The sequence below is a fragment of the Pseudorasbora parva genome, chromosome 18 (assembly GCF_024679245.1).
Source record: "Pseudorasbora parva isolate DD20220531a chromosome 18, ASM2467924v1, whole genome shotgun sequence".
NCBI lineage: Eukaryota > Metazoa > Chordata > Actinopteri > Cypriniformes > Gobionidae > Pseudorasbora > Pseudorasbora parva.
The window spans coordinates 41,716,227-41,732,795 of record NC_090189.1 but is presented as its reverse complement, the minus strand read 5'-3'; the positions used below and the strand labels follow the sequence as shown (position 1 = coordinate 41,732,795).

At 40.1% G+C, this 16,569-nt stretch overlaps 1 protein-coding gene across 1 annotated transcript in view; it reads left to right on the top strand.

Annotated features, from left to right (window-relative positions):
* rapgef6 (Rap guanine nucleotide exchange factor (GEF) 6) overlaps window positions 1-16,569 on the top strand; it is a 192,353-nt gene that overhangs the window by 167,324 nt on the left and 8,460 nt on the right. Inside the window, exons 19-26 of the mRNA XM_067423107.1 lie at window positions 1,344-1,584; window positions 3,501-3,884; window positions 5,618-5,829; window positions 5,906-6,029; window positions 7,625-7,648; window positions 10,225-10,442; window positions 11,833-12,012; window positions 12,592-12,720. Of these exons, the coding sequence (XP_067279208.1) occupies window positions 1,344-1,584; window positions 3,501-3,884; window positions 5,618-5,829; window positions 5,906-6,029; window positions 7,625-7,648; window positions 10,225-10,442; window positions 11,833-12,012; window positions 12,592-12,720 (1,512 nt within the window). The remainder of the gene's footprint in view (window positions 1-1,343; window positions 1,585-3,500; window positions 3,885-5,617; window positions 5,830-5,905; window positions 6,030-7,624; window positions 7,649-10,224; window positions 10,443-11,832; window positions 12,013-12,591; window positions 12,721-16,569) is intronic.

Genomic DNA, 16,569 nt, shown 5'->3' with positions numbered 1-16,569 from the left:
AATGTCAGGAGATATATTGTTGACGCAACTGTTAAAAATGCACTTCCAGTAAAGTGAGCGTTGGCAGAAACGCTCGTCATTTCTGTGTTGAGGCGGCAGCGGTGTTGTCGGAAACTGCTGAATGTAACTAATAAAGTTACTTGTAATCTTATTTAGTTTCTTTTAAAATCAAGTAATCTATAAAGTAACTAAGTTACTTTTTAAAGGAGTAATCAGTAATCTGATTACCTTTTCAAAGTAACTGTGGCAACACTGGTTGTGCTCTACACCCATAAGACTTTCGTTCATCTTTGAAACACAAGTGAAGATGATATTAAAGTGGTGGTTCTGTGTTTTTTTTCCAGGCTTGGTTGTGTTTATGGGGCGCCATATAACATGTCTTAATACATCTGTTTTTTAAAAGCGCTGTATTTTTCTTCTATTCTCCCTTTTTTGCACACCGCTGTCTCTCTCCACTGTCCTTTGAACGGCTCGTCTGCTTCCTGCCTCTATGAAGCCCATCCCTCTGAAAAACGCAATGGTCTTAGATTGGTCAGATGGCCAAATGTAGTTTCCTGTATTTTTATTGGCTGAAGTGCCAAGCACAGGTTAAGGCCACGCCCCTTCCCATTTACGGGCAGAAGGCACATCTGCGGAGACTAGCGAGGGTTTATGATGTCACCAACCCAGGAAGAAGCTCGTTGTAGTCCAAACCGGCTGTTTTTGTAGGCAATAAACTGCCGTAACTTTAAGAGACAATATCTCCGTTTGCAGTGAACTTTCAGCGCTGTAACTTTGCAGATAGTGTTTATGCTCGAGCAGCGACATTACACACTAACTAAAGTTACACAAGTCAAATCGCACGCGACCACCTCTTTAATGAAACCAAAGAGCTCGCACTGCAAAAAATGCTCTTCTTACTTAGTATTTTTGTCTTGTTTCTAGTCCAAACATCTAAAAACTCTTAAAACAAGAAGTATTTACTAGACAAGCAAAAGTAATTGTCTTGTTTTGGGGAAAAATAACTTTTCGTTTTTGCTTAAAATAAGATAAATAATCTGCCAATGGGGTGAGAAAATTAATCTCAATTCAAACAGAAAACAAGATTATTATTCTTATTTTAAGCAAAAAATCTCTTAATTTTGAGTTCCTAAAACAAGACAATCATATTTACTTGTATAGTATTTTTTGCATAATGTAAGAATGTTTAGATGTTTGGACTAGAAACAAGACAAAAATACTAAGGAAGAAAAGCATTTTTTGCAGTGCGTGGCCTCATTTTGCAAAACATCTCGCCCTTGACCTCCATTTCAAATGTCTGTCCTGTGTGTTTAACCGCGCCTCCTTCCTCTTGCCGCTTTCAGACATCCCCGATCAGGTGATCCGCGTGTTCAAGGCCGACCAGCAGAGCTGCTATATAATCATCAGTAAAGACACAACAGCCAAAGATGTGGTCTCGCATGTGGTCAGCGAGTTCGGCCTCATCGCCGCTTCTGAAACCTACTCGCTGTGTGAGGTCTCGGTCAGTCCTGAAGGGGTCATCAAACAGCGCAGACTGCCGGACCAGCTCTCAAAACTGGCTGACCGCATCCAACTCAACGGCAGGTAAGAGCAGAACCCCAGCACCTTTTCCACCAGAATGAACCGGGTGCTAGTTCTAAGTTGGTTCGACTGAGGAGCCTTGAAGATCCGGTTTGGCTTTCCAGAGCGCCACCACAGATTCAAAAGCATAAGGAGTCGTTTGCGCTCGCTGTACTTTGATGTCATACGGCGATCGGTCTGCACAGCCGATGCATCTCAAACGAGCCTAATTCCCTCAACGGCTCATGGCTTTATGATCATACATCGGCATCAAAACACCGCCAATCCAACGCATTCGTGCAGCTCTCCATGATTTGTATTGACGGAGATTACAATCGAGCAGCTGTTAGCTTGATTAGCTGCTATTTAAAAAATGGCGGTCACAAGTTTGTGTTCGTCTTGCTGATCACGAAACGCCGCCCCCAGGTTCAGTAGAAGAGGTAATGTAAACGCATTAACCTGCTTTCTGTCAGCTTATTGAAGTGCGCATGTGTGATAGGTGACAAAAACGCAAACTCACAGCAGATTTAAACACATCCAGACAGAGCGAGCGAGCTTTTTACATGAAATCAGGACATATATCACAAACGCAGACTCTTTTGAGACCCAGACAGTTGTAAAGATGTGTTCTTTTCATCTCAGTCAGCAGAAGTAGAAAAGGTTTAGTCTAAACGCTGCATCTGGAGCTGATGAGGGATAATATGAGCCGTAAATCTCCCGCTGACACGCTTTATTAACATCACAACTGACGTAACATTAGGAAAACTCAGAGTCAGATACGCCATTCTTATTATTGACGGCACTACAAGGACTTCCGGTTTATAAATAAAGTCATGTAAACGCGGTTTGCTTGCGTTGTCAGTTTACTGGTTTGCATGTAAACGGGGAAAAATTATTATTTCAATAAGCTGATATTTGTGAGTTATGAGCTCACTGGTGTCATGTAAACGCACCCATTGATGACAATGATCTGCTCTGTTCGATAAGGCTTCGCTGGGCGGGACTATACAGTACTATTTCTTTTGATGCCATAAATCAATGGAACACACTTCCAACACAGCTGATTGTCTGCCGCTGACACAAGCGGTTCTTACTTCTAGCCCAGCAATGTTTTAGTGCTACTTAAAAAACACTTTTCCTGGTTTGGAGCTGGTGTGGAAAGACAAAGAACCGATTTGAAACTAGGCTCTGGCTCCAAACTAAAACCAGCACTGCCTTGGTGGAAAGGGGTATTAAAGTGGCGGTCTAGTGCTATTTCATTCGTTCGGACTTATTTACACTGTTATGGTGCATTTAAATAGATTGGGTAAACCCAACCTGATCCGCCGGCGATTTGATTTTGCCCAGCAACTCAGTCTGGAAATCTGTACATTAATTTCTACAGGTTCTGTTACACTTGTGCGGGAACCAATCACAGACTGGCTTATCCACCTAGCACACTATTGGCGGGTTTAACACGATGACAGATAGAGAAGCGATGGGTCTTTGCCCATTGATCATTCCTCTTGTGGTCTGATTGGTTAAAGGACTATCTAATCACATACAGAGTCATTTGAATTATGCCCGTTCTGATTCGGCCCGGTATATACGGTTATTTTTTATTTTATTTATTTGTTTATTTAGCAGGGACAATGCATACAAACATAGCTACAATACAAGTACTGCAAATGATGCACAGCATATAGAGTTTATAGCTAGTGCTAATTCTCAACTCCTGTCCCTGGTTGGGCTTTTCCAAATAATTTCAAAACCATATACATATGTGGTCTCGCATGTGGTCAGCGAGTTCGGCCTCATCGCCGCTTATATATATATATATATATATATATATATATATATATATATATATATATAAATATATATTGGTACCGGTGCTGAATTGGCACCAGGTTTCGGTACCCGACCCTAATAACAATCCTGTCACTCGTGTGTTTGCTCAGGTATTACCTGAAGAACAACATGGAGACTGAGACGCTGTGCTCGGATGAAGACGCTCAGGAGCTCTTGAGGGAGAGTCAGATCGGCCTTCTTCAGCTCAGCACCGTGGAGGTGGCGGCTCAGCTCTCCATGAGGGACTTCGGCCTGTTTCGTAACATCGAGTCCACAGAGTACGTGGACGATCTGTTCAAGCGGGACTCTGGCGGCGGCGGAAACCATCTGAAGCAGTTCGAGGAGATCATCAATCAGGAGACCTTCTGGGTGGCCACTGAGATCCTCCGCGAGCCCAACGCGCTCAAACGCATGAAGATCATCAAGCACTTCATCAAGATCGCCCTGCACTGCCGCGAGTGCAAAAACTTCAACTCCATGTTTGCCATCATCAGGTGAGTCGAGCCTTCGGTCCACTTCGGCTGTTCTCCTTCCAATGTCTCAAAGGTCATAAGAAATTATTCACCATTTAAAGGGTTAGTTCACCCAAAGATGTAAATCCGTCCATTAATTCCTCCTGTGGTTGGCCACCTGTCTGACCGTTCATCTTCAGACACAGATGAAGATATTAGTGTTGAAATCCGATGGCTCAGAAAGGCCTTCATTGACACCAATGTCATTTCCTCTCTCAAGACCCATAAAGGCACTAAAGACGTCGCTACAAAGCCCATCTCACTACAGCGGCTCTACAATCATTTATGAAGAGGCCAGAAGAGTTTTTGTGCGCAAAAAACACTAAATAACGACTTATATAGTGATGGCCGATTTCAGAACAAAGATTCAAACCGTTATGAGTCAGTGACTCGATTCATGATTCGGATCGCGAGTCAAACTGCTGAAATCACGTGACTTTGGCGATCCGAATCATGAATGGATTCACTGACTCATAACCATTTGAAGCTTTGTCTTTCTGCAAGTGCACACCACTCACAACCAAATGGATAAGTGCAGTTTTGGTTGTTTTGAAGTTTTTCTGGAAAATACAGAATAAAAATTATTTATTGTTGGACCATAAACCATGGGCGTCTGAACCATTGTGTCTTTTTACGACCCATGATATTGGACCCACTCACTTTTATCGTCTCTAATTCAGCACATGTCTGTTTACCCCTAACCGAGAAACACTTACTATTAAACACGTTAGACGTTTAATTTCCACTTTTCTAATATTTTCTCCCTGTTTATTGAAAATAAATGCTTTTCCGATCTGATATGTGATGGGAAAAGGGAGTAGAGCGAGTGTGGCAAAAGGCGGATTCGAACCTCTGATCGATTTGCGTCAAAACTTGATGCCATGTGTCTCACCCCTACACTACAGCCACAGTAATGAACTCAGTGATTTCTTTGTTGTCTGGCTCAATCAATCGTTTAGATAAATGACGGTATATTTGTATTTAATATAAATGGCATCTAACGTTACTCCAGTAAAAGAGAGAGAGGACCAACTCACTTTTTATTTGCTTCCGACGCCTGTGACTGAAATGATATGAATGTATCAGTGCAGTTCACAACACAAAATAATGATAACATTTACAAAGAAGTTGAGATGCTCCTCTGTTTTTTATGGTGGTTATGAGCTATCTTATCTTCACTTTTATTGACTTATTTTTGTTATTGTTAAAGATCTTGCAGATTCTGTAATGGGCGTGTTTATGAGCATTGCCGCACTGCAAAAAATGCTTTTCTTACTTAGTATGTTTGTCTTGTTTCTAGTCCAAACATCTAAAAATTCTTAAAACAAGAAGCATTTACTAGACAAGCAAAAGTAATTGTCTTGTTTTGGGAAAAATAACTCTAAATGAAGAGAGTTTTTGCTGCAAATAAGATAAATAATCTGCCAATGGGGTGAGAAAAATAATCTTAATTCAAACAGAAAACAGGATTTTTTTTAATCTCACCCCATTGGCAGATTATTTATCTTATTTTAAGCAAAAACTCTCTTCATTTTGAGTTATTTTCCCCAAAACAAGACAATTACCTTTGCTTGTCTAGTAAATGCTTCTTGTTTTAAGAATTTTTTGATATTTTGACTAGAAACAAGACAAAGTAAGAAAAGCATTTTTTGCAGTGTGTGTGTGTAGACACAGGCGTTTTAGGAGCTCATGTGCTGTGTTTTTGTGGTCTTCAGTGGTCTAAATCTGGCTTCAGTCGCTCGATTGAGGAGCACGTGGGAGAAACTACCCAGTAAGTATGAGAAACTGTTCCGCGACCTTCAGGACATCTTCGACCCGTCACGAAACATGGCCAAATATCGCAACATCCTGAGCAGCCAGAGTGTGCAGCCGCCCATCATCCCGCTGTTTCCTGTGGTCAAGAAGGACCTCACCTTCCTGCACGAGGGTCAGTGAGTGCACACACGAGCCTGTAGAGGTGAGGCAGCGGGTGCTTAAACTGTACATCCTCTCTTCCTGCTCAGGGAACGACTCGAGTGTGGACGGCCTGGTGAATTTCGAAAAGCTGCGAATGATCGCCAAGGAGATCCGAAACGTCGTGCGCATGACGTCCGCCAACATGGACCCCGCGCTCATGTTCAGACAGAGGTGAAGACTCACACACACACACACACACACACACACACACACATCCGAGATCCGAAACGTCGTGCGCATGACGTCCGCCAACATGGGCCCCGTGCTCATGTTCAGACAGAGGTGAAAACTCACACACACACACACATCCGAGATCCAGAACGTAGTGCGCATGACGTCCGCCGACATGGGCCCCGCGCTCATGTTCAGACAGAGGTGAAGACTCACACACATACACACACACACACACACACACATCCGAGATCCGAAACGTCGTGCGCATGACGTCCGCCAACATGAGCCCCGTGCTCATGTTTAGACAGAGGTGAAAACTCACACACACACACATCCGAGATCCGAAACATTGTGCGCATGACGTCCGCCAACATGGGCCCCGTGCTCATGTTCAGACAGAGGTGAAGACTCACACACACACACATCCGAGATCCGAAATGTAGTGCGCATGACGTCCGCCAACATGGACCCCGCGCTCATGTTCAGACAGAGGTGAAGACTCACACACACACACACACACACACACACACATCCGAGATCCGAAACGTCGTGCGCATGACGTCCGCCAACATGGGCCCCGTGCTCATGTTCAGACAGAGGTGAAAACTCACACACACACACACATCCGAGATCCAGAACGTAGTGCGCATGACGTCCGCCGACATGGGCCCCGCGCTCATGTTCAGACAGAGGTGAAGACTCACACACATACACACACACACACACACACACATCCGAGATCCGAAACATTGTGCGCATGACGTCCGCCAACATGAGCCCCGTGCTCATGTTTAGACAGAGGTGAAAACTCACACACACACACATCCGAGATCCGAAACATTGTGCGCATGACGTCCGCCAACATGGGCCCCGTGCTCATGTTCAGACAGAGGTGAAGACTCACACACACATACACACATCTGCGATCCGAAACATTGTGCGCATGACGTCCGCCAACATGGGCCCCGTGCTCATGTTCAGACAGAGGTGAAGACTCACACACACACACATCCGAGATCCGAAATGTAGTGCGCATGACGTCCGCCAACATGGGCCCCGTGCTCATGTTCAGACAGAGGTGAAAACTCACACACACACACACATCTGCGTTCCGAAACATTGTGCGCATGACGACCGCCAACATGGACCCCGCGCTCATGTTCAGACAGAGGTGAAGACTCTCTCACACACACACACACACACACACAGACACACACACACACACACACACACACACACATACACACACACACACATCCGAGATCCGAGACGTAGTGCGCATGACGTCCGCCAACATGGACCCCGCGCTCATGTTCAGACAGAGGTGAAGACTCTCTCTCACACACACACACACACACACACACACACGCACACACATCCGAGATCTAAAACGTGTTATATTCAGCTGAAATGTGTGTGAATGTAAGCATATTAAGGACTGGAAGACCGGATTGACAGCCGTATCCTGCAGCTGTGATCGTGGCCATACAGCAGATGATTTCTCTCTGTCTTTGGTGGTTTCTGTCTGTCTGAGTGTCTCTCTCTTTCTCCTCACCTGTTTTCTGCTGTTCTCTCATGGCCTTTGCTTACAGGAAGAAGAGGTGGAAGAGTTTAGGGTAAGTGTGCTGTCCTGCATGTCCTGAATGTGTCATGACCGTTAACCTGGACACACCAACTCCTGCAACTCTTCCTTTCTTCCTCTCATCCTCTAAACCATTGATCTTCATGTAACAGATCATGCTCGTCTGTTTTAATCTATTCATTAATTATTTTTTGCATTAATGGAGCTGAATGCGTTGCATGGCTGCGTTACGCTGCTGTAGTCATCGTTTGCTCAGACTGGCAAATTAATGGAAGGACTTTCACAAATAGAAATTTCATAAATAACATGACATACTTCCAAAATAAGTCATGAAGGCTGCTCACAGTAACAACAGTGAAATATTATTCCAATGTAAAACTGCTGTTTTCTACACTATATTGCCACAAGTATTGGGCCGCCCCTCCAGATCACTGAGTTCAGGTGCTCAATCCCTTCATGGCCACAGGTGTATGATCAATGTGTAAATCAAGCTCTCGGCCTGCAGACACTTCTACACACATTAGTGAAAGAATGGGTCGCTCTCAGGAGCTCAGTGAACTCAAGCGTGGGGCCGTGATAGGTTGTGTAAGTCCATTCCTGACATTTCCTCAATACTAAATATTCCACGCTCAGCTGTTAGTGGGATTATAACAAAGTGGAAGCCATTGGGAACAACAGCAACTCAGCCACGAAGTGTTAAATCCCAGAGCGGGGTCAGCGCATGCTGAGGGTCACAGTGCGCAGAAGTCTCCAACTTTCAACACAGTGCGCAGAGTCAACAGCTCCAGATCTCCAAACCTCTGTGGCCTTTAGATGAGCTCAAGATCAGTGTAGAGAGCTTCATGGAATGGGTTTCCATGGCCGAGTAGCTCATCCAAGCCTTACATCACCAAGAGCAATGCAAAGCGTGGGATGCAGTGGAGTAAAGCAGCCGCCACTGGACTCTAGAGCAGTGAGACGTGTTCTCTGAGTGACCAATCACGCTTCAGTCTGACAATCCCATGGACGAGTCTGGGTTTGGCGGTCGCCAGGAGAACAGAGTTGTAAGTCGCTTTGCATAAAAGCGTCTGCTAAATGCATAAATGTAAATGTAGAACTGGACTTGCCTGACTGCATTGTGGCACATGTAAAGTTTGGTTGGGGGGGGGGGGTTATGCTGTGGGTTGTTTTTCAGAGGTCGGGTTTGGCCCCTTAGTTTCAGTGAAAGGAACTCTTAATGCTTCAGCATACCAAGATATTTTGGACAATTTCATGCTCCCAACTTTGTGGGAACTGTTTGGGGACGGCCCCTTCCTGTCCCAGCATGACTGCGCTCCAGTGCACAAAGCGTCGGTCCATAAAGACATGGATGAGGAGTTTGGTGTGGAGGAACTTGACTGGCCTGCACAGAGTCCTGAGCTAACCCGATAGAACAGCTTTGGGAGGAATTAGAGCGGAGACTGAGAGCCAGGCCTTCTCGTCCAACATCAGTGCCTGACCTCGCAATGAGCTTCTAGAAGAACGGGCAAAAATCCCCATAAACACACTCCTAAACCTTGAGGAAAGCCTTCCCAGAAGAGCTGCAGCTGTTAGAGAGGGTGGGCCGACTCCATATTAAACCCTACGGATTAACAATGGGATGGCATTAAAGCTCATGTGCATGTAGAGGCAGGCGTCACAAAACTTTTGGCAATATAGTGTATGTGAATATATAATAGAGCGTAATTTATTCCTGTGATCAAAGCTTAATTTATCATTTTTAGTCCAGTCTTCAGTGTCACACGATCCTTTACTAATCATTCTAATATGTGGATCTGATGATCAAAAAACATTTATGATTATTATTTGTGTTTATTATATTACACATTATATTAGACATCACTTTTGATCAATTTAGTGGGTCCTTCCTGGATAAAATGATTCATTTCTATAAAATATTTTAAATGTTTGAACGGTGGTGTACATGTAAGAAGCTTCTCCAAAAATAAAATGATTTCAGGAATTAAAAAACAAAATCTCACAACAATGAGTTTTCATTGTTCATGTTTGCAAGACCAGAAGAAATGCTTGGACTATAAATCACATTGTCAGGTGTCATTTATTTGTGAAAGCACTTATGTTTGTGAATGTCTTCACTGCAAAAAATGCTCTTCTTATTTAGTATTATCTTGTTTCCATTCCAACTATCTAAAAATTCATTCACTAGATCAGTAAAATGACATTAGATATTTTTTCTTGTTTTCTGGGGAAAAATATCTAAATGAAGTGAGTTTTTGCTCAAAACAAACAAGAAAAATAATCTTATTTCTGTTTGGGAGAGAGAAACAAGAAACAAGATTTATTTTAAAAGATTATTTTTCCCACCCCATTGGCAGATCATTTTGCCTGTTTTAAGCAAAAACTAATTTTGGTTTTATTTCTAAGAAAACAAGGGAAAATATGTCGTTTTACTGATCTAGTAAATGCATCTTGATTTAAGAGTTGTTAGATATTTAGACTAGAAACAAGACAAAATGACTGAGTAAGAAGAGCATGTTTTGCAGTGTTCCCATTAGTTAGCGAGCCCATGTCTGCGATGACACTGAGGTTAGTTAGGCCTGGTCTCACTCCTCGTCTGCTCCTCTTCCTCAGGTCTCTGAGTCAGGGCAGCACCAACTCAAACCTGCTGGACGTTCAGGGCAATCACAAGAAGCGAGTGCGCCGCAGCTCTCTGCTCAATGCCAAAAAGCTGTACGAGGACGCCCAGATGGCACGCAAGGTGAAGCAGTATCTGGCACACCTGGAGGTGGAGACGGACGAGGAGAAGTTTCAGATCATGTCGCTGCAGTGTGAGGCGGCCTACAGCACGCGTGCGTATTGAGTTTTTTATTTTTCTGAACGCCACCGATCTTCACTGCAGGGTCGATTAAAACTACACTGTAAAATACGTTAAAAATTTGAGTTAATTGAATTCATGATTCGGATCGCGTGTCAAACTGCTGAAATCACGTGACTTTGGCGAATCATGAATCGAGTCAATGACTCATAACGGTTCGAAGCTTTGTTCTGAAATCGGCCATCACTATATAAGTCGTTATTTAGTTTTTTTGCTCACAAAAACTCTTCTGACCTCTTCATAAATGATTGTAGAGCCGCTGTAGTGAGATGGGCTTTGTAGCGACGTCTTTAGTGCCTTTATGGGTCTTGAGAGAGGAAATGACATTGGTGTCAATGAAGGCCTTTCTGAGCCATCGGATTTCAACACTAATATCTTCATCTGTGTGTGAAGATGAGCGGAGGTCTGACGGCTGGCCAACCACAGGAGGAATTAATCACACAATTTACATCTCTGGCTGAACTAACCCTTAAAAATTTGACTTAATACAATGAACATTTTGAGGACCGACAACCTTTATTCAAATATTATTAAAAGATTTAGTAAGCATATTGGGTAATTGTGTGTGTTTTATTTGTGATGACGCAGCCAAATAGTGCTATTTTCATGATATATCAAAAAAATGTATGTGGTTCAGATACAATAATATTTTTTGTTTAATTTATTAAACCAATTTCCTTTGTTGTATCGAATCAATTTTTTTATTTCAATAAACTCAAAATATTAAGGCAACCAGGTTACTTATTTTTTAAAGTTAAACCAACAAAACATTTTTACAGTGTATCTGTACCTGCTACTCGAGCTGTCAGGTTTCTGCACGTGGCTAGTCACTGCCATCTACACTGCAAAAAAGCTTTTCTTACTTAGTATTTTTGTCTTGTTTCTAGTCAAACTATCTAAAAATTCTTACACTAAGAAACATTTACAAGACAAGTAAAATGTATTGTCTTGTTTTGGGGGAAAAATAACTCAAAATGAAGAGAGTTTTTGCCTAAAATAAGATCAATAATCTGCCAATGGGGTAAGAATAATAATCTTGTTTTCTGTTTGAATTAAGATTATTTTTCTCACCCCATTGGCAGATTATTTATCTTATTTTAGGCAAAAACTCTCTTCATTTTGAGTTATTTTTCCTAAAACAAGACAATTACTTTTGCTTGTCTAGTAAATACTTCTTTTTTTAAGGATTTGTAGATGTTTGGACTAGAAACAAGACAAAAATACTGAGTAAGAAAAGCATTTTTGCAGTGTAGTTGGCAGCCAGATTTGATTTCAACCCTTTTTGTCCATCTAATACTGGTAAAGAGCACACTTTACAATGAAAGAAACTCATTTTGTGGTGTGTTGTGTGTGTCTTCCCGCAGTTTCTAAGAACCTGAACGAGCGGCGCTCCACTAAATCGGACATGTCTCCGGTGTCCATCCGCTCCGGCCTGTCTTCAGCCAAGCCTCAGCACCGCGTGTCTCAGGTGCTGCAGGTTCCTCCGGTCAGCCTTTACCCGCTGCGCAAGAAGAGCATCGCTAAAGACCTGGCCGCCTCCTTCAGTACGTCACACACACACACCAGCTTTCTGACACAACATCATCAAGACTTTTATTTGGGTCCTCATACACCAGTGCACTGCAAAAAAATGCTCTTCTTACTTAGTCATTTTGTCTTGTTTACAGTCAAAACATCTAACAATTATTAAAACAAGATGCATTTACTAAATCAGTAAAACATTTCTTATCTAAATAAGTTTTTGCTTAAAACAGGCAAAATGATCCGCCAATGGGGTGAGAGAAATAATCTTATTTCTGATTGGTACGGAAACAAGAAACAAGATTATTTTTCTCACTTCATAATGATTTTATTTTCAACAAAACAAGGAAAAATATCTCATGTCATTGTTACTGATTTAGTAAATGCATACATTTTTAGATATTTAGACTGGAAACAAGACAAAATACTAAATAAGAAGAGCATTTTTTTGGAGCGCAGCCTCTTTTTATTTGCTTCCGACGGCCATAGTTGAGACTGGTTTGGCCCATAAGAAGCGTTTGAAAGAAATAAGAATGCATAAGAAAGTGGTTTGGCTCCCTCTGCTGTCTGAGCCGTGTCCGATCGTCTTTTGTGCCCTACAGGTCCTAACTCGCCTCAGACGCTGAAGAAAGCGGCCGATGAGGCGAGCGTGAAGAGATCTGAAGACACGTCCACCATCTCGTCCCTTCACTCCAGTCCCACCGTCTCCCCTCAGGGATCTCCTCGCAAAGGTACAACACTGCCTGCATTTCAGTCACTCTAAGACCAGAAATAAACACGCATTATGTTTTAAAAATACAGAGCTTTGATCAGAAAACTACATTTACATTTATCCATATGGCAGACACTTTTATCCAAAGCGACTTACATTGTATTTTAAGGTACACATTTTCTTTGTCAGTTCTTGCTTTCCCTGGGAATCAAACTTATGACCTTGGTGTTGCTTCTGGTTGAGCTACAGGAAAGCTACAGAAAACTAAGCGTTTAAATTAGGACTGTTGATTTAATTAATTAGTTATGGAAAAATAACTAGAACAGGGCTTGACATTAAGCATGTTCATGTGTTTGTCCTATAGTAAATCGCTCATTCACTTGTCTGAGTACAAAAATGAGCTTGTCCAGAAAAAACGTGTGTGTGTGTGTGTGTGTGTGTGTGTGTGTGTGTGTGTGTGTGTGTGTGTGTGTGTGTGTGTGTGTGTGTGTGTGTGTGTGTGTGTGTTGTAAATATAATTTATTCTGAATAAATATTTTCACCAGTGTTCAATCAGCTTTAAGTTATTTAAATCTGCATATTCCAACACTGAATCATTCAGTAACACACACTGTTGCCTTGAGATGTGTTACGGTTCTGCTGTTCGGATCTATTTTCGCTGCTGAAACAGAACAAAAACAGTCAATATTGCTTCTAAAATGTAAGTGATTAAATGTTAATTAATAGTTTATGGAGCTGTCATAAGAAAACAGTGTCATTTTCAGTCGTGATACATAGAGAGTAATCACACAACTCTTAGTTGTGTGATGTTGTTAAACTTAATCATATGTTATAAATATAAAAACTGCACATTTTGAATGTTTAGCTCAGTTTCTCAGTGTCTTATGTGTTGTGATTTCTGCCCGAGAAGCTGCAACAGCACATCAACAGCACCACCTTCAGTTCATTATATATTACACTATTATCAACTATCGATTGTTTTAATCAGGCTCTTGTCCATCAGGCATGTAAAATTCTCTTTTACATGTCCCTTCAAGAAATGCACTCGTCCCGGACAAGCGTTAATGTGGAGCCCTGTAGACTAAAATGATTTAATGCATTTAACGCTCTCGTCCTGCTCCAGACCTACATTACATACAGTTAATTGGTGATGAACAACTCACTGTGTGATGAAGAAAGCAGTTAGAATGAACCTTAAGTTCAAGATATCAGGGCAAAAAAATACCTCTGTAGGATATTTATAGCATATGATGTAGTTAATGCGGTTTTTGTCATGAATATCACGAGTGCAAATGTGATATTGACTTTCAGCTTTGCCCAAGAAAATATTACCAATAAAGCCAGAGCAGAACTGATGTGCGTTAATGAATCTGAGGTTTGAGCGAATCAGTTGGGAGAACCAATGATTCAATTACTCATTTATAAAGAGAGTAATTTACTTAATTCCTTAATGAATCAGCCTTTTGAATGAATCTAATGAGTGAATGATTCAATGACTCATTTATAGAGAGTAATTTACTTCATTCCTTAACGAATCAGCCTTTTGAATGAATCTAATGAGTTAATGATTCAATGACTCATTTATAGAGAGTAATTTACTTCATTCCTTAATGAATCAGCCTTTTGAATGAATCTAATGAGTGAATGATTCAATGACTCATTTATAGAGAGTAATTTACTTCATTCCTTAATGAATCAGCCTTTTGAATGAATCTAATGAGTGAATGATTCAATGACTCATTTATAGAGAGTAATTTACTTAATTCCTTAATGAATCAGCCTTTTGAATGAATCTAATGAGTGAATGATTCAATGACTCATTTATAGAGAGTAATTTATTTAATTCCTTAATGAATCAGCCTTTTGAATGAATCTAATGAGTGAATGATTCAATGACTCATTTATAGAGAGTAATTTACTTCATTCCTTAATGAATCAGCCTTTTGAATGAATCTAATGAGTGAATGATTCAATGACTCATTTATAGAGAGTAATTTACTTAATTCCTTTATGAATCAGCCTTTTGAATGAATCTAATGAGTGAATGATTCAATGACTCATTTATAGAGAGTAATTTACTTAATTCCTTTATGAATCAGCCTTTTGAATGAATCTAATGAGTGAATGATTCAATGACTCATTTATAAGAGAGTAATTTACTTCATTCCTTAATGAATCAGCCTTTTGAATGAATCTAATGAGTGAATGATTCAATGACTCATTTATAGAGAGTAATTTATTTAATTCCTTAATGAATCAGCCTTTTGAATGAATCTAATGAGTGAATGATTCAATGACTCATTTATAGAGAGTAATTTACTTCATTCCTTAATGAATCAGCCTTTTGAATGAATCTAATGAGTGAATGATTCAATGACTCATTTATAGAGAGTAATTTACTTAATTCCTTAATGAATCAGCCTTTTGAATGAATCTAATGAGTGAATGATTCAATGACTCATTTATAGAGAGTAATTTACTTAATTCCTTTATGAATCAGCCTTTTGAATGAATCTAATGAGTGAATGATTCAAGACTCATTTATAAAGAGAGTAATTTACTCCATTCCTTAATGAATCAGCCTTTTGAATGAATCTAATGAGTGAATGATTCAATGACTCATTTATAGAGAGTAATTTATTTAATTCCTTAATGAATCAGCCTTTTGAATGAATCTAATGAGTGAATGATTCAATGACTCATTTATAGAGAGTAATTTACTTCATTCCTTAATGAATCAGCCTTTTGAATGAATCTAATGAGTGAATGATTCAATGACTCATTTATAGAGAGTAATTTACTTCATTCCTTAATGAATCAGCCTTTTGAATGAATCTAATGAGTGAATGATTCAATGACTCATTTATAGAGAGTAATTTACTTCATTCCTTAACGAATCAGCCTTTTGAATGAATCTAATGAGTTAATGATTCAATGACTCATTTATAGAGAGTAATTTACTTAATTCCTTAATGAATCAGCCTTTTGAATGAATCTAATGAGTGAATGATTCAATGACTCATTTATAGAAAAAAAAAAAAAAAAAAAAAAACAGTTGTGTACTCTACTAATTAATTGAGATTTCTTACAGCTCTTACAGGTTGTTGGCTTTGTTTGTTTCGTTGCTTCTATTGCTCTACCCTTTTTTTGTAAGTCGCTTTGGATAAAAGCGTCTGCTAAATGAGTAAATGTAAATGTAAATGTTATAGAGAGTAATTTACTTCATTCCTTAATGAATCAGCCTTTTGAATGAATCTAATGAGTGAATGATTCAATGACTCATTCATAGAGAGTAATTTACTTCATTCCTTAATGAATCAGCCTTTTGAATGAATCTAATGAGTGAATGATTCAATGACTCATTTATAGAGAGTAATTTACTTCATTCCTTAATGAATCAGCCTTTTGAATGAATCTAATGAGTGAATGATTCAATGACTCATTCATAGAGAGTAATTTACTTCATTCCTTAATGAATCAGCCTTTTGAATGAATCTAATGAGTGAATGATTCAATGACTCATTTATAGAGAGTAATTTATTTAATTCCTTAATGAATCAGCCTTTTGAATGAATCTAATGAGTGAATGATTCAATGACTCATTTATAGAGAGTAATTTACTTCATTCCTTAATGAATCAGCCTTTTGAATGAATCTAATGAGTGAATTATTCAATGACTCATTTATAGAGAGTAATTTACTTAATTCCTTTATGAATCAGCCTTTTGAATGAATCTAATGAGTGAATGATTCAATGACTCATTTATAGAGAGTAATTTACTTAATTCCTTTATGAATCAGCCTTTTGAATGAATCTAATGAGTGAATGATTCAATGACTCATTTATAAAGAGAGTAATTTACTTCAT